Genomic DNA, 20,265 nt, shown 5'->3' with positions numbered 1-20,265 from the left:
GGGGAAAGGAGGTGGGAGTGTGGAGGGGGGGTGTGGAGGGGGGGAGGTTTTTGTTGAGGAGAGCGCGGCCGGAGAGCAGAGCTCCGGGGACCCAGGTGACCGGGAAAGCAGGCAGCCTTAGTATCGGGAGTAGCCGGCAGCAGCCCAAGCCCGGGAACCATCCAGGGTGGGGGTGGGAGGGGGGTCGAGGGAGAACCTGAAGGGGGCAGGGCAGAAGGGACCCCCGGAGCCCTGCCGCCATCAGAGATCAAGCATTTGGCATCAGCGATCTTCGGACCCAGCAGAAGGATCAGCCACAAGAGAGGTGTCCTCCCTAGGAAGCCAACGAGAGAGTCACCTGTCCCACATCAGGAGCAGGGACCCCTCATGACGCTGCTGGCAACCAGATCAGGCCCCTAGCCCCTCAGCCTCCTTCCTATCGCCCTCCTCTGACTCTTTCCCCATCTCCTTTGGCATTTGTGCCTTTGCTCTCGACCCGTGAGCTCCCGCTACCACCCAAACGCCCCAGGGCTTGGCCGCCCTGACCCCCATCCTGGGATATTAGCCAGATCTCTGGGAGGGAGATCGTTTGTTTGGGCTATGCCCCCTGGTGGCCTGACAGTGTCTGCCTAGACCCCTGACCCCTAGCCCTCAACTCCCCAGGCCTCCTTTGTGTGAAGAGCTCTCCTCTGCTCGGCAGTGTGGTTGGGGGCCAAAGGGAAAGCCGGCCCTGCTGGGCCCCTGGGCCCTACCACCTGTCTCCTGGTTGGGCAGCTTCCCTTGTCTTTGGGCCTCTCCCTGCTCCCCCTGGCCCCTCCTCCTGGGCCGCCCCAATGAAGGAGCCGGATGCCATCAAGCTGTTTGTGGGGCAGATCCCGAGGCATCTGGAGGAAAAGGACCTGAAGCCCATCTTTGAGCAGTTTGGTCGTATCTTCGAGCTGACTGTCATCAAGGACAAGTACACCGGGCTGCACAAGGGTGAGGGGTCAGGCCAGGCTGGAGAGGAGGCACTGAAAGACCTGGGAGGCAGTAGGGATGAAGGAAGCTGGAGGGATGGAGTGGCTGGAAAGGGCTGATTTGGAAACAGTTCAGGGTCTGGGGACTGGATGGAGGAGCTGAATGAGAACTCAGTTGAGTGACAGAAACTGCAGGGTGGAAAACTAAGGAAAACTCTGCATGAGAGATGGAGGAGGATGTTGGTGGCATGGGATGAACTCCAGAAGGGTGAAAAGGACAAGTTTTAAGAGAGAGAGAGGATAAAGATTGACAATGTGAGTAGCCCCAGATAATTCGGGGATGGATGGCCAACTGTTCAACCTAGAAAGAGTGGATACAGCCAAGCCAGGGCAATGCAAGACTAAAGTGAGGGAGCAGAGGAGCGGGGCACAGACACGGTTTGTAGGACTTAGAAAGTTACTAGGAAGATGCTCCTGAGGGCTCTCGAGGAGCTGTGCTGCTAAGCAGGGCTGGGTGGGATCAGCACTGGGAGAGCTCCAAGCACTTGAGGCCACACTACCTCCCTGTTATCTGGGCCAAGGAAAAAGCACTTCCTGCTACTCTTCCTCTTCCTTCTCCGTGCACTCTCCACACCTGCATCTGGTTGAGTCTGAGAAGTAGAGAAAATGGAAGAGAGGGTGCTGATGGCCAAGATGGAGGGAGGAGAAGGCGAAGGGGAAAGGAGAAAAGCAGAGAGAGAGAGAGACTGAGAATACCACATTGCCCTGTCTGTTTGGAGACCACAGCTCTTCTTGGCTCCATCCCATTTCTCAACAAATCAAATGCTCTCCACATCCTTCTCACCTCCAGGTCTCTGCCCTGGAACTAGGGTATAATTTCTTATACTATATCTCTGGCATGCCTCCCTCCCCAACCCAACAGGCATAAGATATCAATAAGGGGGAAAGGCCCTTCCCTGTGCTCAGTCTCCTGGGGAAGCCCCTCAGGAAGGGGAAGTTGAGGACTCACCCTAACCCTGCCTCTCTGCGTGTGTCTCCTCAGGATGTGCCTTCCTGACGTACTGTGCCCGAGATTCAGCCCTGAAGGCCCAGAGCGCCCTGCACGAACAGAAGACTCTCCCAGGGGTGAGTTCTGTGCTCTGCTGGGTTAAGTGTGTATGTGGGGGGGGGGAGCCTTCAGGGTGCCTGTGCCTGGGCAGGAGGGGGGGGTCTGCCACTCTCCCAGGACACTCAGCTGTTTTCCACCTCTTCATCACCAAGGAAGTCCTTCTAGCATCCCTTTCTTTCCTTCTGTAGATGTGTGGAAAAGGAATGATTAGTGAATTAAAAGTGGCCTTTTCTGAGGGGCTCATGCAGCTCCCCTCCCCCAGTCTGTTCCCAGGCCACACTACAGGGAAGACTTAGCTGCATGGGAGGCAGGTAGACTAGCCACCTGTGTCAGAGGGATCAAGAGCACCCATGTACTCTTTTGTGGTGCTGGAAGAGGCAGCCTGGATGGCTGTGAGGTGGGGAGGGTTGCTGCTGCCCTGAGAACAGGCAGCTGGCTGGGCCTGCTGGACTGTTGCTCTGTGCTGGTTTCTGACATCACACAGGCTCCCTCCTGACTCCCAGGAAGCACTCTAAAACAGAGACACAGGGCCTGGGGTGGACATGAGTTTGGGAACAGCGGCTAAGGGCAGAGTTGACACCATCATGGAAGATCAGGCTTGACCCTACCGAGTGTGCCCAGGGAGGTCACAGAGGTGGCTTCTCTCCCGCAAGATCACATGTTTCTTCCTCTGAGGCAAGCTTTTACAAGCCTGGGCTGGGACCTGACAGCAGGCTTCAAGAAGCCTCCTGGTCCCTTTGGCCACCTATCTGCTTGTTTTCTCTCAGAATGTTCATCCTAGAAAGCCCGTCCTGAAGCCACAGTGCCCACAGCAAACTGCCCAGCACTGTCTGGGGGCTGGAGACACCTGTCTTCTATGCCTTCCCATGTGGGACAGAGAATGGTATTGACCATCATCCTCCTGAGAGGAAACAGGCGTGACAGATGGAGCGGGGATACAGGAAACAAGTGCTTATACAGCCCCACGTCAGACCCTCCAGAGGCCCCTCTAGCCCGCCCCAACCATCTCATCCCAACCAACAGGAAAAGCCACTGCTCAGAGTGGAGGTTGGGTACATGGATATGAGCTGGCACTCGGGTCTAGGGTGAGCATGTGCTCTTGTACGCATGTATGTGAGCAGCTAACAGGCCAGATTATGCAAGCTGCTGAGGCCCAAATTTCCTTTTTCTCTCTGAAGGGCCCTCGCAAATCAGATTTTTACCTCCATTGCTGTGGATTTTCTGTTGCTCATTTCACAGACCCGAAAGGAACTGGAGAGTCAGGGAGGGGTCCAAAAAAAGCCTGTGTAGGGACTTGAGTTAAAGAAAGTGTGGGGTGGGCAGGAGCCCCAAAAGCACAGTGCCAGCTAGGGACATCTCCTCTGCATCTGTCCCCTCTAGCTGCCTATAAGCTCAGGTAAAAGTCTGTCCTTGGGGTAGAGGAAAAAATACACACACACATATAGTGGGCTGGGCAGAGGAGGAGGGAGCACTCCCTACTAAGAATGGTTCTCTCAGGTGACACGAAGTTCCCACGATGGCCTTTGCCACAGCTGACAGAATCCAGAGTTTCTAATGGGAAATGAGGGGTTCCATTCTTCCAGGAAGGATCCCATAGTTAGGGGTTGAGGAAGCTGATTCAGGTCAGTCAGAGGAACAGACACCTGTAACCAAACACTGCCTTTGTACCCTACCAAGTACTTTATCCTGCCATTTGCTTCGAGTGTGTGTGTGTGTGTGTGTGTGTTCTCTGTGTGTATACAGGCTGTCAGCTGATACACAGTTCTGTCAGAAAGCTTTTGCTACTATCTAAGCTCCAAGCCCTCCTGTGAGGTCTAGTTTAGCCTGCTTCTTGCTTTCCCCTCTTTATCCCCCACAGTCTAGAAGGTACTACCACACTGAGATGATGTTTCAGGCTGGCCTGTATCTGTTGAGCCCCATTTCCTCTTCTCTCCAGTTAGAGTCCCCAGGGCGGTCCTGTCTTAGGTCCCTGGATCTATTCTGAGCAGGGTGTGGCTTCTTGGAAGTTGTGGGGATCCTCTGCTGCCTGGCTTCCTTGTCCCCATATGTTCCGGATCAGACTCCCACTCTTAAGATGTGGACTTTCCCCCAGCTTGAGGCAGGGAGGGTAGACTCTGGGACTCCAGGGACACCTGTGGAGGCAGGCGTGCCAGGGCCCCAGACCTGCACCCTCAAGAGAATCGGATTTTGTGAGAGAATGAGCTTTTGGGATGGTGGGATGGGATGGTGATGAGAGGGATGGACCTGAACGGTGTCCCTGTTAGGGAAAGCAGATCAGGATCCCTGGCTGGAGTAGAAATAGCCCTTTCCTCTTTGGGAGGCCCTTGGGAGGCCTTATCACTTGGCCGGTGGTAGCTAGGGAAGAGGCGCCTGCCTGGTTGCCAGGTAAACACAGCACAGCTGGACTCAGGGGAGGGGGTAGGTGTGTTGAGGAAAGCTAACAGAGCTGAGCTTCCCACAGGAAGTACCAGGCCAGGAAGGGAGGACTAGAAAGTCACTGGGAGTACTGAGGAGCCCTCTGTGAGGATACTGGGGGCATTCTGTCCACAAGGTCCATGCTGTGATCCGTGCTGTGTCTCTGTGAGAATGTGCATCAGCTGTGGGTATTTATTGATATGTTATTTTGGGGCTGGAAGCCTGTGCAGGGAGGGCACCACATTATTTCTTTCCCAGTCTCCATGAGAACAGCAACTTCCCAGAGACCTGTTGGGAAAGGCAAAGTGCCAATCTAAGAATGCCCCATTCTGTGGCCCTGGTTCTGAACGACTGTACATCTTGACGGGTGGGTGTGGCAGTTCGCTGTGGTGCCTGGGAGGGAATGCCCTATTTTGGCTACATTACAGAGGAGGAGGTAAATGACCATAAGTTTCTAGCATACAGACCTCCACAGGCATTCTCTCTCTCTCTCTCTCTCTCTCTCTCTCTCTCACACACACACACACACACACACACACACACACACACACACACGCACTTTAGCAGATTGAATCTCCGGATGGGATAATCCCAGATTGATAGAAGTTAGAGCTGGGGGCAGATCAGCAGGAGGATTTAGGTGACTATGACCCTCCCACCCCCAACCAGCTGCTCACAGATCCAGAGATTTGCTGGCAGGAAGGCGAGGGCAGGAATATCACTGGAGATGAGTCTTAGTTTTGATCCAAGGCTGTGAACAGCCAGGGGCTGTATTTCTCCATCTTAACTGATGTCACTCAAAGTCTCCAAACCCTAGCCCGTCAGAGCTGAGAAGCACCTAGGTACAGATTTCCTGATCTAGCCTCTTGTTGTATGGATGAAAAAGTTGAAGCCTAGAGGCCACTGCTAGTGAGAGGCAAGGAGCCTTAGACCTAGGTCTCCTCTCACCTATGTGACTTTCTTTAGGTACCTTTAAGCCCAGCCTCACTCTTAGCATGTAACTGAATGCCACACTTATGCTTTCGGTCTCTGGAATTAAGACTGCCCCACCATCACATGAGTGGGGTGCCCAGCACTCAAAGTCTCAATAGCAAGGGAAGCTCAGAGGCCGAACCTGAATGCTTCCTCCACTTTCCAGTTACTACTTGCTCGCCTTCTCGGTGAAGGAAATCAACCAGTGGCAGGATTTCCCAAGTCCACTCACCAAACAGGACACACAGAACAGAAGTAGGACTTTCTCTACCCACTGAACAAAGGGTGATACTGTGGGTGTCAGGCACAGGGTAGAGCTCTGGAGGACTTGCAGCCAGGGAGGATCGCAAAGGAGCAGGGATAGCCTCCTCTCCTTCAGCTCTCTCAGATCTTCAGATACCAAGGATTGGTTCTGGAGGTGGAAAGCAGAACTAACAGTATGGCCCCAGCAGGGCTCACTCTGCACAGGGCCCTCCAGAACCAGGAAGCTTTCCTGGGCCCCTCCCCCACCTCCCAGCCCCCACCCAATCCCCTAGCCCCAGCATATTCTGTTCCCACCCCCTACCCCCTCTTCCAGTCCTTCTCTGGGTGTGTGGAAAAGCAGAAGTGATGACGTCACCACAGTCGCCAGGGCGACGGGACGGATAAATCAGGCTGTGGGCGGTTGCCATGGTGCGCATTCTCCCGTTGCCAAGGAGACTGGGCATCTGCTCCCTTTGTGCTGCCCGAGTGCCTTCCCCCTGGGGTCAAGGGGTGTAGGGGAACAGAAAAAGAGGCAGACACACCTCCAGTGGTCAGAAGGAATTATGGGCCTCTGTGGGGTCTCCCTCAGCCTTCCTTGAGGGTTCTCCATGGGATAGCCTCTGTTTGCTTCTACTTTGAGAATAGAGGCAGCTCTGGTTGAGCTCTGGCTCAAGACCTGGGTCCTATGAGCAGGCCTTTCTTACCTAAGAGAGCAACACTTAGTATGGCCCACGCAGTGAGGCCATCCTGAGCCCAGAACATCTTCTAACACATCCCCTCTTCCCAATATATCTAATCTCTTCGGGTCTGAATTCTAGACAAGACTGGCCCTACCCTTTCCTTCCCATTAACTTAGAGTGCTGAGGCAACTTTGCTCCCTTTAGTCTCTGGCCATCTCAGCTGGGGAGGGCTCCTGACATTCCAAGGAGGTCCTGGCAGCTTCCTTTTTTCTCTCCTATAGATGAACAGGCCGATCCAGGTCAAGCCAGCCGACAGCGAGAGTCGAGGAGGTAGGTTCTACAGCTTTGGATTTAGCCCCTTTTCTCCTACTCCCAGGCCCAGGGCTTGAGGGATCTAAAGGGCAGGCAGCCTTCCTGAGAAAGGAAGTCTGGTAATTCTGAAGAATTATCAGCTAAGGTTGGGGTTAAGGAGTGGGTGAGTGTGGTGGTAAGAGGGCAGATTTGGTCCATTTGTAGAGAAGACAAAACTAAAAAGTCAAGTTCAAGACCATCAGAGCTGAGCACTGCATGTTACTGAAGCTCCGTCCCACCCTAGAGCTGTTGTTCGCCAGGATGGGGAGCAACAGGGACAAGTGAAGGTGAAGGGCTGGGAGAGTGGTCAGGAGGCCCTGAGCATTCCTCTCCCCCATGCCCTACCCCCTAGAAGACCGGAAGCTCTTTGTGGGGATGCTAGGAAAGCAGCAGACAGATGAGGACGTCCGGAAGATGTTTGAACCATTTGGGACTATAGACGAGTGCACTGTGCTCCGGGGGCCAGACGGTACCAGCAAAGGTAGACCTCCCTCTTCTCCCTTCTCCCACAGGACCCCATAGGGTGCCCTCATGGTAGGCACTCAACTCCTCTTGTCCTCCATCCCAACCACTCACTCTAGGCTGTGCCTTTGTGAAGTTCCAGACTCATGCTGAGGCCCAGGCAGCCATCAACACCCTTCACAGCAGCCGGACACTGCCGGTGAGCCCCAATACCCTCCTTGTCTCTCTCTCCCACTGGCCCACTTGCCAGGCCTTGGCACAGAGCAAAATTCCATTCAGGACAGGACTTCTAATTTAAGATTTTGCATAAGAATCAATGTGTCAAATACCACATCCCCATGTCTAATCCTCACCTTCAGTTTAAATTCCCTTACTCTCTGACTGGTATTCTCCACTGATAAAATGAGCCAAATTCAAGTCAAATTAAAGTATAAAGGCAGGTTTATCGGGTCAGCTCTTGGGTGGGTTCACCCATCCCAAAGACCAAGGCCAGGAAAGCCACCATGTATACAGGGAGACAGGGAGGAGGAGGAGGAAAGAAAGAGTGCTGGGTGAAGGGGGAGAATGTCTAGATTATATAGTGAAGAGCCTCTGGGGAGAGGAAGCCCAGCCCCTGGGCTGGAGAGTTCAGGTAGGAACTGAGGGGCACTGGGAGAATCTGGAGCTCAGGTCTGCTTTGATATGTTAACTAGGCACCTCAGCCTTTGGTCCCAGGTCTGAATCCCAACCTCCTCCATTCCTCAGCCCTTTCTCATCTCCCATCTCTTCTCTACCCTACCACCCTCCACCTCATTTCCTGGGGTTTCCAGACCCTTGTTAGAGGCCCCACCTGCTCAGCACATGTCGACACTGCTGTGCCTGAATGTTAGTATGTGTCAGCTGAATGTGAGCTGGAGTTCCTGTCTGGAAGCTAACTGAAGATGGGGGCCTCGCACAACTCAGGGTTCTCTAGCAGAGGCAGGCAGCCATTGAGCAGGAAGAGACAGCATCAGACAGAGAACTGAACCAGCTGGCTCTTGGACCCCTTCACCTCTGAGAGTCTAGGACTCTGCAACAACCCTTGCAAATGTTCTGGTTTGGATTTGATTTGGCTCAGACTAGCATTAAAATGTGAAGTGGCACCCACTGAGCACTCAGTAAGATCTGGGGTGTGGGGCCAGAATCAGGGCAGGGAGATGGAGCAGCTGTCAGATTAACATTCCCTGCAGCTAATCCACTGTGGATTGTCAGCACAGAAGGCTCTCAACGCTGAACTTTCCATTCCCACAGGCCTGTCCATTTTTTGAGCACTTAAGTTCATATTTCTCCATTCTATTTAGTCTTTTACCTATCCTAGTTCAGGGAGATGGTGGGATTATGATCCCCCCAGTTGAATTGGGCACTGTAATGGCTGTGCTCCCAAGGAGGCCTGAGGCCAGGTGAGGCCCCCAGGGAGCAGATGCTGGCTCTTCCTGTGACATGTGGGGCCCATACCCAGGGTGCCTCATCCAGCCTGGTGGTAAAGTTTGCTGACACAGAGAAGGAGCGAGGTCTCCGCCGGATGCAGCAGGTGGCAGCCCAGCTAGGCATGTTCAGCCCTATCGCCCTCCAGTTTGGAGCCTACAGCGCCTACACCCAGGCCGTAAGCATGCCCCTCCCCCATACCAGTGCTAGATCTTGCTCATTTCCATGTCCCTCCTGGCCCCCCCTCCAAACACCAAAGCAGGTGGTAGGAGGTAGAGGAACATCAGTGCTGGGAGCCAGGCCCTGCTCTCTCCCACCCCACAGCTGATGCAGCAGCAGGCAGCCCTGGTAGCAGCTCACAGTGCCTACCTCAGCCCTATGGCCACCATGGCTGCCGTGCAGATGCAGCACATGACTGCCATCAACGCCAATGGCCTCATCGCCACCCCCATCACTCCATCCTCAGGTAAGGCCTAAGCTGGGCAGGCAAATGACAGCATGGGGGCAGGGGAAGCCATGGGGTCCAGGAGGTGCTCAGGGGTTAGAGAATGGCCTGCTTGCTCAACTCTGACCCTCAAATTTGCCAACTGGTTCTCTGCTTCTGTGTGCCTGCCTCTGCTCTGTCGCTGTCACTTTTCTCCTTCCTAGGAACCAGCACCCCTCCTGCCATTGCTGCCACGCCTGTCTCTGCCATACCTGCTGCCTTGGGCGTCAACGGCTACAGCCCGGTGCCCACCCAACCCACAGGGCAGCCTGCCCCTGATGCTCTGTATCCCAACGGGGTTCACCCTTACCCAGGTGGGGCTCTCTGCCTGCCCACCTTGCTCCATCAGCCATCCAGGCCACCACTCCCATTGCTGGCAGCCATTGACACACCTTCCCTCTCCAAACTCAAGGCTTTAAGGTGCTTTTTCTTGCTCTCTTCCTGGGCAGAAATGCTCCTTGGATTCTTTTCTTCTTCTTCTTCTTCTTCTTCTTCTTCTTCTTCTTCTTCTTCTTCTTCTTCTTCTTCTTCTTCTTCTTCTTCTTCTTCTTCTTTCTCTTACTTACTTTCTTTTTTTTTTTTTTTCTTAAGTATTTTTTGAGACAGGGTCTCTGTGTGGCCCTGGTTGTCCCAGAACTCACTATACAGACTAGGTTGGCCTTGAGCTCACAAAGATCTGCCTGCCCCTGCCTCCTGAGTACTGGGATTAAAGACATGAGCTACTGTGCCCAGCATTCTTTGGGTTCTTGGCTAGGGTAGCTGAGGCTTAGAGAGGTGAAGCAATCTGACCAGAGCAGCAAGTCAGTCACAGACTTGTCTACCCGATGCTGGCCTCTCCCCTTTCTTACTGCCATTTGCATCTCCCCTTCTCATCTCACCCTCCACCCCCCAGATGAGGCTTTGTCTGCCGAGAGGAGTGCTGGTGGGGTTCCCATTGTGTCCCAGACCCACTCATGGCTTGTGATGCTCTCTGCAGCCCAGAGCCCCACGGCCCCCGTGGACCCTCTCCAGCAGGCCTATGCAGGAATGCAGCACTACACAGGTAAGGCGCTCTGACCAGGCCCTGCCCTGGTGGGAGGGCTGGCATGAGGAACACAGATCCAGAAACTACATGTCTGCGCTCCTATGCTCTCTGCCAACCACACCCTCAGGCTTTCCTGACAAGCTGTGCTGTCCTGTGAGGATGGATGTTTGGGGACAGCACACCCAGGACTTTGTCTGAGGAAGCACCTTCCCTGACAACCCCTCAGCCTGTAGATTCCACTGGTTTGGGCTGGGGAAGGGAGACAAGGTTGTAAGGAGTCAGGCGAACCCCATGAGCTTTCTCTGTCTTCACCACCCCAGCAGCCTACCCTGCAGCCTACAGCCTGGTTGCACCTGCATTCCCGCAGCCTCCAGCCCTGGTCACCCAGCAGCCACCGCCACCACCTCAGCAACAGCAGCAGCAGCAGCAGCAGCAACAGCAGCGGGAAGGTGCCAGCCTGGGGCAGGGTCCCGATAGCCATGCATCCGCAGGGATAAGAACACCCATGTTGTGGGCTCGGGTACTCTCGAGGGCTCTTTGGCCCTGTGTGTGAGGATGGAAGGAATGGGGAGCCCTAGCCCACACTGCTAGGGACCAGGACTGGTGGCTGCTCTCACCAGCTGCTTCTCCCCATACCTCTGCCGCTCCAGTCTACACTTCCCAGTCTCTGAGCTATCCCTTCTGTCTCTGCTGCCACCCAGGCCCTGATGGCTGCAACATCTTCATCTACCACCTGCCCCAGGAGTTCACGGACTCAGAGATCCTCCAGATGTTTGTCCCTTTTGGTCATGTCATCTCAGCCAAAGTCTTTGTTGACCGGGCCACCAATCAAAGCAAATGTTTTGGTAAGAATATGATAACCCAAAAGACAGGGTATGGACATTTTTGTTTGAAATCTAACTTAGAACAAAGTTTGTCACATTTGAAGGCATTTTAGGGTCTCAATGAACTCAGTATTTGAAAGCCTGAGTATACAGCCACAAAAGAATCATTTCGGACACACCCGCTATCCCATATAGTTGCTACCCAAGCCCATCTCTTCTTGTAGAAAAGTCACAGCTTCGTCTTCCTCCTTAAGAACCAGCCTTGGGAGTACATTTAGCGGCATGAGGTCCTAGGTTCTATCATAAAACACACACGCATGCGCATACACACACACACACACACACACACACACACACACACCCATCTCCATTTCATGAAGTGCAGGGATAGTAGATTTTAAAAAGATGTAGGTTCACTTGCCTTCTTGTCTTTGGAAGCCTGCTATAGTATGCTCTTGCTTCAAAGCCATTTATAGGGTTTTCAAAAAGCAAGGATCTGAGAGCTCTCAGGATGAGGAAGGGGTCACCCTTCAAAGAACATTGGGAAACACATCCTAGTTTGTGTGAATAGCTGGACTGGATTCACTCATTAAATCTATCCTCAACAAACTACTTCTGAATGCCTACTATGTGCCAGGCAGGCTTCTAGGCATTAGAGATGCTCAGAAGAAGTAGGGTGCTCCTGGGAAACCAAACAAGCCCCGATCCTGTGGCAGGACAGCGACGTAGGGCTGGGCTGGGCTTACGCCCTTCTCACCTCAGGCTTTGTGAGTTTCGACAATCCGGCCAGTGCTCAGGCTGCCATCCAGGCTATGAACGGTTTCCAGATTGGCATGAAGCGCCTCAAAGTCCAGCTAAAGCGGCCTAAGGATGCAAACAGGCCCTACTAAGGGCTTCAGGTGGGTGCTGCTCCTGCCCTGTGATCTCAACTCCAGGCTCCACCCACTGTAGCCAGACCCCTTAAGTGAATCTTCTACCCTTCTTCCAGTTGCCACACTCTGGTGCTGGCCATGAGAAATTGGGATCTGGGCCACTCACCCAGCTACTGTTCAGTCAGTCGTGTCTCCTGCCCACATGTGTGCTATTGAGTACACACACACACACACACACACCCAGAGAGCCAAGTGTCTGTGCCTGTGTCTGCTCCTAGAGTCTCCCACAATATCTGGTCTTGTTTGTCTGGTCAGCATCCATGTGTCTGTGTCTTTCTCTTTCTGGTTTTCCTTTGGGTTGGATGAAATTAGTGGAGTAGGTTTTGGGGGCCAGGTGGCTGGTTTAGAGAACTGGAGGGTCCTAGAGCCTCTTGATTTTGAAACCTCATCTCCCGACAAGTGGAGACACACCAATTCCCATTGCCCTGAACTGTAGGTGATTTTCCCAGGGCAGTGGACCCTAGGGCAAGAGCACACAAATGCAGATGGGAGTGGGCCTGGCTTGGCTTAGTGGAGGAAGTGGAGTTGCCCCTGCCTGGGAATTGTACTGAGTAGGCCCCCAGCCCAGTGTAGGCTGCCATCCAAGCTTGGGGCACACACCTGTGAGCCCTGCCTATGATTTGTTTAATCTCCTTTGGACCAAACCTTGAAAATTCACAACCCAAGAACAATACCCACATTTCTGTTTCTCCCCTTTCCCCCCAATCCTGGCTGCTTAACTCCCCCCACCCTGGGGGGTCCCAGCCCAGGGTCCGTGTCCATTGTCGGCTGAAGCCCCCACCCCGGACCCCTGCTCCGGGCCCCTGTAAGTTGCATGGAACGAGCGTGTTGTCTTTGGAGCCAATTGTTTGTTACCTGGGGAGGGGCTGAGGAGGGACGCGGCCCCCAGCACAGGCTCAGGGCCGGGGGAAGCTCGCGGGATGTGCTTGGTCAACAGCAGTCTGTTCTGTGCATTTTCTCTTGCGTCCTTTGTTCCTTTCCGAAAAGGAATGAGAACACTACCCAAGGGCTGGGAGTGGTGTTACCCTATGAGACTCCATCCCTAAGCCCCCGCTGGGTCACCCCAGCCTCTGCAGATGGCCCCCTCTCTCCAGGTGTTTGTCTTGTCCATTCCCCCCTTTCTCCTTCCCCTCGAGTTATCTCTGCCTGCCTGTTTGTCTCATCTCTTTGCCTCTCTCCTATCTAGCTGACTCTACCTTTCAGTCAATTTTTGACTCGTTTCTTTCTTAATTGCTTCAGTTTCTATATTGTTCCACCCCTCCTTCCCCAATCATCTTCCCCTGCTCGATGCCCTCATAACTGGAGGGATGGGGAGATGAGCAGATGGGTCTGTTGGGACAGGCCTTTTGGATGGCCTGCCTTTCTCAGGTAGCCACACCATAGGTGCCATCACTCCCTGCCACCCCCACTTTCCCGGAACCTGTGACCTGTACTAGCCCTCTTCCCTGTGCTTCACCCATATTTCCTTCCTTCACAGGTCTGGAGATAACAGAGGAAGGGGCACTTCATACCCTCTTCCCATGATTGGCCCTGGCCTTCTCTGCACATCTGCCTTGGGTCTTGATTGGACTCTGGGGCAAAAGCTGCTTCATGGCCCCGAGGGCCCAGGACCTGGCTCACTCCTACCACCTTGCCTCTCTGAAGGAAGGGCCACGGCTTTGCTTCCCTGGCTCCAAGAGCCTATTTCCTCCCCAGTGCCCTTTTGGCCTTCGTGAGGAAGCAAGGAATAGGCTTGAAGGTTCAGGGGTCTCTGCCTTCTGCTAAGGTTCCCAAGATGGGCCTCCGCACCCACTGTTCGCACTTGCCTCCCCTCAGTGGGCCTGAAGTAGTTTGTGCAGGCCCCAGAGGGCAGCAGCATGTCCTCTCTCCCAAGCACCCTCAGCCCAGCCTCTTCCACACAGCAGGGGCTTCTCAGAAGCTGGTTCACATTCCCTCCACCCTCAGCCAGAGGTAGGATGTCTCCAAATCCTGGGCTCCCAGCCCTAAAGCTCACTGCCTCCCCCAAGGGCCCCCTCCAAGGAGGGTGTGGGGGAGCCCTGAGGGCTGCCTCGCTGCCAGTCACAGAGACCCTCCTTTCATGAGGAAAAGACCTTCCCTTGGATTCCTAATGATGTTTACAGTCTCTGCTGGCCCCTCCATGTAAATACCATGACCACCAGGGCATTACCAGCCCACCCAGCCAGACGCTGCCATCTCTCTTTCTGGGAGATTAGACAATGTTGCCCTTGGATTTTTTCTCTCTCTTGATTTCTCCCTTTGCTTTGGGGGTAATTGGGTATCCGGGAGGAAGGGTGTGGGGAGGGCTAGAGGGGTTTATTACCTGATCATTTTCTTTAGGAAGAGGTCTTAAGGAAAAGAATGTGGGGTGGGGGTGGGGCGGTAAAGGGCGAGAAGGGGGAGTCCATTTCTGACAGTTCTCTACACTTATTTATTGAGTTTTACTTTTAAAGAGTTGGTCTTTTCTGTCTAAATAAAGAAAAAAGTTTAAAAGCATCAAATACGAGTCTTGGAAGGGTCAGAGTAGGGTGCTCACACTGGGGAGGGGAGGGAAGGAAGTGGAGACTAACCAGCCCTTCATGGAAGGTCAAGCCCTAGCTGTGTTTAGACATTGCTCCTAACTTCAGGATCCTATTCTGCTGATCACTGGGGTTTAATTCTAGAATGTTCTTCAGAGTCAAGCATAGGGAAAGAATCTGCAGTTGAGTGGAGAGGCCAGCGCTGGTCGGCAGAGCTCTCTCCCTGTAGGCAGCTGTGGCCCTCACAAGGTTGGGTTTGTTTCAGGGACACTGGGAGCTGGCATAATGCTCTCATTGCTGTTCATGGTCCTGTGCTGCCCCTTAATGTTCACTTCCTCACTCTCCAACAACCCTGTGGAGCAGGCTATAATTTTATAGAAAGGAAGAGGATATTTTGAAAGTTAGTCTTTTTCCCAGAGTCACAGTGACAGAAGAGAGAAAGCCGTGAAAGCTGCCCATCTGTCCAAATCCAAAGCCACACCCCGTCTTCTCAGCCGCTGTTCCCTGAGGTGAGGCTCCCCAGCAGTACCTAACAGGCCACTGCAGTGGTCCATCTAGCAGAAAGTCTGAAAGTCAACCTATGAGTCCTTTCTAAGAACTGCTGTTGGCCCACAGGAATCACCAAGTACTCTCCCTTTCCTGAGCGCTGCCCACCTGCAGGCAGGTAGCTCCTCTCTGTCTGTCCTTACAGATGTGCCCCCATTCAGGTCTGATCTGGCCTCAGGCCAGGGTTGTTCAGTGAAAAAAACGACTGTGGGCTGAGCATGTAGCTTGATGGTTAAGAGCACTTGCCAAGGGTACACAAAGTAAGAAAGAAAAGGAGGGGGTGGAGGGGAGAGGAAAGAGCAACAGAAACTATCCATGTGTAAAACCTCACAGCTAAGCCCCACCTCTCCCTGCCCTTCTCTTCCTAGCACAACTTCTAATAGTTTAAAAGAAATCAGAGCATGGCAGCACATGGCTATGATTCCAGGACCTGGAAGATTGAGGCAGAGGACTCAGAAGTTTGAGGCCAGCCTGGAACAGACAGATAGAAAGACAGACAGATACACACACACACACACACACACACACACACCACTATGGAGAAACATCTGTGGGTGTGGCTTCATGGAAAAGCAAGTCTTAGTGTGGTAGAGATCAAGAACTGGGTGGAGTCTGGTTCTTTCCTGTGACCACATACCTGACAAGAAGTAACTTAAGTTTTACATGCTCTGACTCAGGGAACACAGCCCACCTTGGTGCTGGTGGGAAGTGCTTGCTCTCAGCTCTAGAGCAGATAGTCCGTTCATGTTCTTTTTTCATTCAGTGTGGGCCCATGGGATGGTGCCACCTACATTAAGGGTGCCCTTCTCAGTTCCTCCTCTCTGGACATGCTCTCTTAGGTTGATGTTAAATCCAGTTAAGCTGACAAGGAAGATTTAAAGGCCTTACGGTAAGGCTCTAGGCAGGATGTTTAGCTAACAGAGCACCTGAAATCTTAGTAGTAGGTTCAGTGTGTACCCACGTGACAGCAAGAATGGGAAGAAACAATCGTAAAAGTCAATAGGGGCCCGTAGTTGGTATTTGCAAACTTTCCCCAGAGCTATGTCAGCTTTGGGACAGTTTGTAGTTCAGAACAAAGATGAAAAGTGAGTTTCAGACCAAGAGAATCTCCCAGAATGATGGAATCTCTTTCCAACTGGTACCTCCTGAAGTACCTCAGAGACTGCCTCTATTGTTTGCTAGTAACTTGCTGAGGCAGAAGAGTGTTGGTGCCATGTTAACAGAAGAAACAGGTCCAAAACCCCAAACTAAGGAAAGCATCCCAGTAGAGAGACTAAGGATGATAAGGACATGGCAGGGGGAATGCCCTGATGAGTTTAAATAATTCTCTTCCCTTTCTGTATTTTTAAAGCTGGGCAACAATACACATGATATGAGGTGGTAGACCCTGCTGATGTAAGAGTCATGGCCTTTTTCATGGCCAAGCTTCAGTTATCTTCTCTAAATATGAGCATTTGAATAGCCCTGACCCAAAGTCTTGGTTCTTAGAAAAGCTTTGTTTTCTTGCTTTTCAGCCTCTATTTTTATTACTTAATAATTTATTTAGGTTTTTTGAGACAGCTTCTCTGTGAAGTTCCAGCAGCTCTAGAACTTGCTCTAGACCTGGCTGACATCGAGCTCAAGAGATCCACCTGCATCTGGAGCGCTGGGATTAAAGGGGTGTGCCACCACCATAGGTCTCGGCTTGTTTAAGAATTTACTGTTTAATGTGCATGCACACACGCATGTGTGTGGGCAAGCATGTGCCAGAACACATGGGGCATTTAGAGGGCAACTCTCAGAAGGCATTCATTCTCTCTTCACCATGTGGGTCCTGGGGGACTAAGCTAGGTCATTAGGCTTGGCAGCAAGCACATTAACCATTGTATTGTCTTGGTGGCCCACTGAGTCACAAGTCAATTAAGAACTCCAAATCATTGTGTAGTCAAGCATGAACTTTAACTCCTGCTCCTGCTGCCTGTTTCCCACATTCTGAGATTGCAGGTATGCACCATAACACGAGGTTCACCGTTGGTCTTTCTCCAAGAGTCAACTTCCTCTTGCCAAATCCAAGATTTCCCTCCAATGTACTGGATCCTCTCCCTGCTCAATAAAAACAAGTTCCCTCCATATGCCCCTCACTCTGCTCCTGAACTCATTCTGGTACTACCTTTCCTCTTAGGTTTCCTAGTAGTAAACAATACCACACATACCCACTCATGTCCAACCTGGATTACAACCTTTCTATTTCCCTGCCACACTGTTTTTGGGAGATGATTGAGACAGGGCAGCCTCAAACAATCTTCCTCCCTTTACTGCTCAAGTGCTGAGACCACAGGCATGGGCTACTGCATCCAGCTTCTCCCACATCTTCTGGTCAGTCCAAAGATACCCCAGCTGGGTTACTCAGGTCTCCACTATCATTACTGTCCACACCTACTGCCCCACTAAAGAGGAAGGCAGTATCTGCCTCTGCCTCCACAGCCCTCCTGCTCATCTATATGCAACCGGTTTTCCAGAGCTAGAGCCAACTTTTCGTTCTCTAATGTCCACTGGGTGACTGTCATGCACCTTGTTCATTGCTATTGCTCTCAATAGCTGCCTCGAACACTAGATATTTAGTAAACACTGAAGAAATGACCACGGGGGCTAGAGAGACAGTTTAGCAATTCAAAGTGCTTACTGTTCTTGTAAAGGACCCAGGTTTGAGTCCCGGCACTCACAGAATGACAACTGCCTGTAACTCCGTTAACACAGGATCCCAACTCAACACATGCACATACATACACATTAAAAAGCATCTCTAAAGAAGGCTCCTAGGGGTGGGAGAGGTGGCTCGGCAGTTAAAAGCACTGGCTGCTGCTCTAGAGGACCTGAGTTCAATTCCTAGCACACATATAGCTGCTCAAAACTGTCTGTTCCAGGGGATACAACACCCTCACACAGACATATGCAAGCAAAAAAGCAATGTACATAGGAGTAAATATATAAAAAAAGAAATGACTCCTAAACATCTATACTGGATTTCCCACCTGTGCCTAAATCTGAATAGTCCAACACTAGAACACTTTCCCTCCAAAGTCTTGGGGTATTTTGCTGTTCTTTTTCATTCTTGGTATTTCGAGATAGAAGATTTCTCTGTGTAGCCCTGGCTGTCCTGGAACTCACTCTGTAGAGCAGGCTGGCCTTGAACTCAAGGGTCCACCTATCTCTGCCTTCCTGAATGTTGGGATTAAGGGCTTGTTGCCACCATGTCCAGATTTAAGACTTTATTTGGAGACCAAGCTGGCCTCAAACTCACAGAGATCTGCCTGCCTCTGCCTTCGCCCCACCATGCCTGGGCAGCTTTAAGGTTTTTATGTGTGAGCACCCACGCGTGGATCTGTGCACCACGTATTTATTTGCCTGGTGCTCCAGAAACCAATGAGGAGGCTGGATCCACTGGAACTGAATTTAAGATGGTTATGAACCACCATGTGGATGCTAGGAACTGAGCCTGGGTCCTCTAGAAGAGGAGCCTGTTCTTAACCAATGAGACATCTCTCTATACCACTTTGTTTTGGCTTTTTGAGACAGGTTTTTCTGTGTAGCCCTGGCTGCCCTGGAACTTGGTCTGTAGACCAGGTTGGCCTCGAACTCACTCTGTAGATCCACCTGCCTCTGCCTCCCAAGTGCTGGGATTAAAGGCGTCACCACTGCATCCCATCCCTTCCTTCCTTCCTTCCTTCCTTCCTTCCTTCCTTCCTTCCTTCCTTCCTCTTTCCTTTTTTTTTCTCCTTTGTTTTTTTGTTTTTTTTGTTTTTTTTGAGATAGGCAATGCTGGCTTCCAACTTGCTATATAGTGAAAGATGATCTTGAATTCCTGATCGTCCTATCTTTATGTCCCAAGTGCTGACATACTGTCTACTTGGCCTGGTTCAACTCTTAAACACATTTTGATTTTCTAGTCACACAAGACTTGGGAGCCTTTTATGCTGCTCATGTAAATTCAGTGTTTTCACATTTTTACAATTTTTCCTTGTTATCTATTTCCTTCCTTTCAGTTATTGTGTCTGCTTCTTAATGGAATAATTATACCAGTCTCCTGACCACATCTTCTACATGATGGAAAGAGAATCAACTCCCACAAGTTGTCTTCTGACATTTACTGTAACACACACACACACACACACACACACTCTCTCTCTCTCTCTTTCTCTCTCTCTCACACACTGAAATGTAAAAATGGGGCAGGGGGATTCCTTACCTCCTACTGTAGTCCAGTACATACCCTATATTCTGCTGAAACAGAACTATTCAGTGTGCTCTGTACAAGTCTGGTCTTTCTCACCACAGGTTTCTTCATTCTCCGTGTTGCAGTGTCTTGTACATAACAGCTATTGTTAGATAGCTGCTTGACGAAATCCTGCTCATGTTAAATAATTCACATTAAACATCACTAAGATTTCCTTTCTACTTTCATCTGTCAGTTTTAAGACGTATTTATTGTATGTGGGCATGCAATACAACTGATGTGTGTGCAGAGGGTAACTTTGGAAATCAGTTTTCTCTTTCTACCATGCGGGACCCAGAATTCTAACTCGGGTTGCCAGCCTTGGCAGCATGCATCTTTACCTACTGAACCCTCTTGGCCCTTCTCTCGCTTTTAAGAAAGCTGCTCCTGAACTTACTGTGTAGTTGAAGGTGGTCTTGCACTCCTCACTCTCCTGTCTCCCGAGTCTGGGGTTAGACATGCACCTCTGTTCCTGGGCCTTTCATTACAGCCCTTGCAGCACCGAGCCCTTGCACTGTGGATCGTGAGCCTGTCTCCTCTGTGAGGCTCTGAACATTATCTGTTCCATATACATAGTTACCAATGGCGTTGACTTTAACCTCTGTAATTATAATTCTAAAATTCTACCTTTCTATGGTTCTTACCTTATTAAAGAGAAAAAAGTATTCTTCTACATGGCTAGTGGTCAGTGGCATAGTATTTATTAGATTCCAAATACTGGATGTTGGTGGCTAGGTGAGTGAAACTGTGAATAATATTTCTTCCCAAATCCAAACAAAATGTCAAACTTGGTGGTCTTTGCTCTTACAGTCAACTATGGAACAAAAGCATGTGGTAAAGGTCTATGAAAATACCAAAAATGGAAATGTATGACCCACTACAAATGCGGAGCTTTTCAGAGAGCAGGTTCTCTTCTGAGCAGGGAGGTTGCCTGGTATCTGGGTTCTCTGTGTAAGACCTAGGTCAGCAGGACCACCCTTATTCTCAGGCACATGATCAGAGGAGGGAACGTAACCCTCAGAGTGGCTGGTGCTGCCTACGCATTTGCTAGGGGTGGTATAAAATATCTCCCTAGTTA

At 51.5% G+C, this 20,265-nt stretch overlaps 1 protein-coding gene across 7 annotated transcripts; it reads left to right on the top strand.

Annotated features, from left to right (window-relative positions):
- The first annotated feature begins 49 nt into the window (after positions 1 to 49).
- Celf3 (CUGBP Elav-like family member 3) lies at positions 50 to 14,382 on the top strand. Of its 7 annotated transcripts, none has more exons than XM_055609101.1 (14): positions 50 to 95; positions 852 to 957; positions 1,978 to 2,060; positions 6,635 to 6,683; positions 7,057 to 7,185; positions 7,286 to 7,365; positions 8,644 to 8,787; positions 8,934 to 9,075; positions 9,258 to 9,407; positions 9,986 to 10,135; positions 10,438 to 10,566; positions 10,819 to 10,962; positions 11,704 to 11,840; positions 13,351 to 14,381. In XM_055609101.1, the coding sequence occupies exons 4-13, from the start codon at positions 6,635 to 6,637 to the stop codon at positions 11,829 to 11,831; spliced, it is 1,245 nt and encodes a 414-aa protein (XP_055465076.1). In that variant the 5' UTR covers positions 50 to 95; positions 852 to 957; positions 1,978 to 2,060; the 3' UTR covers positions 11,832 to 11,840; positions 13,351 to 14,381. The 7 variants fall into 7 exon arrangements, with proteins under 7 accessions (XP_055465076.1, XP_055465069.1, XP_055465070.1 ...); XM_055609094.1 differs by having other exon boundaries at positions 59 to 95; positions 643 to 957; XM_055609095.1 differs by lacking the exon at positions 50 to 95 and having other exon boundaries at positions 112 to 957; positions 7,060 to 7,185; positions 13,351 to 14,382.
- Positions 14,383 to 20,265: the final 5,883 nt, after the last annotated feature.

This window comes from Psammomys obesus, unplaced genomic scaffold, assembly GCF_907164565.1.
Source record: "Psammomys obesus unplaced genomic scaffold, mPsaObe1.curated_primary_1811, whole genome shotgun sequence".
Lineage (NCBI taxonomy): Eukaryota > Metazoa > Chordata > Mammalia > Rodentia > Muridae > Psammomys > Psammomys obesus.
Note: the sequence above shows the minus strand (reverse complement) of the source record. Positions and strands in the feature narration are given on the sequence as shown.

Bases quoted from the DNA above. Each gene is read 5' to 3' on its own strand.
- Celf3 (XM_055609094.1), top strand. From the start codon at position 813: ATGAAGGAGCCGGATGCCATCAAGCTGTTTGTGGGGCAGATCCCGAGG. The intron at 8,788-8,933 runs GTAAGCATGCCC...CCCACCCCACAG, and splicing joins ACAGCGCCTACACCCAGGCC to CTGATGCAGCAGCAGGCAGC. The intron at 10,567-10,818 runs GTGCCAGCCTGG...GCTGCCACCCAG, and splicing joins GCAGCAACAGCAGCGGGAAG to GCCCTGATGGCTGCAACATC.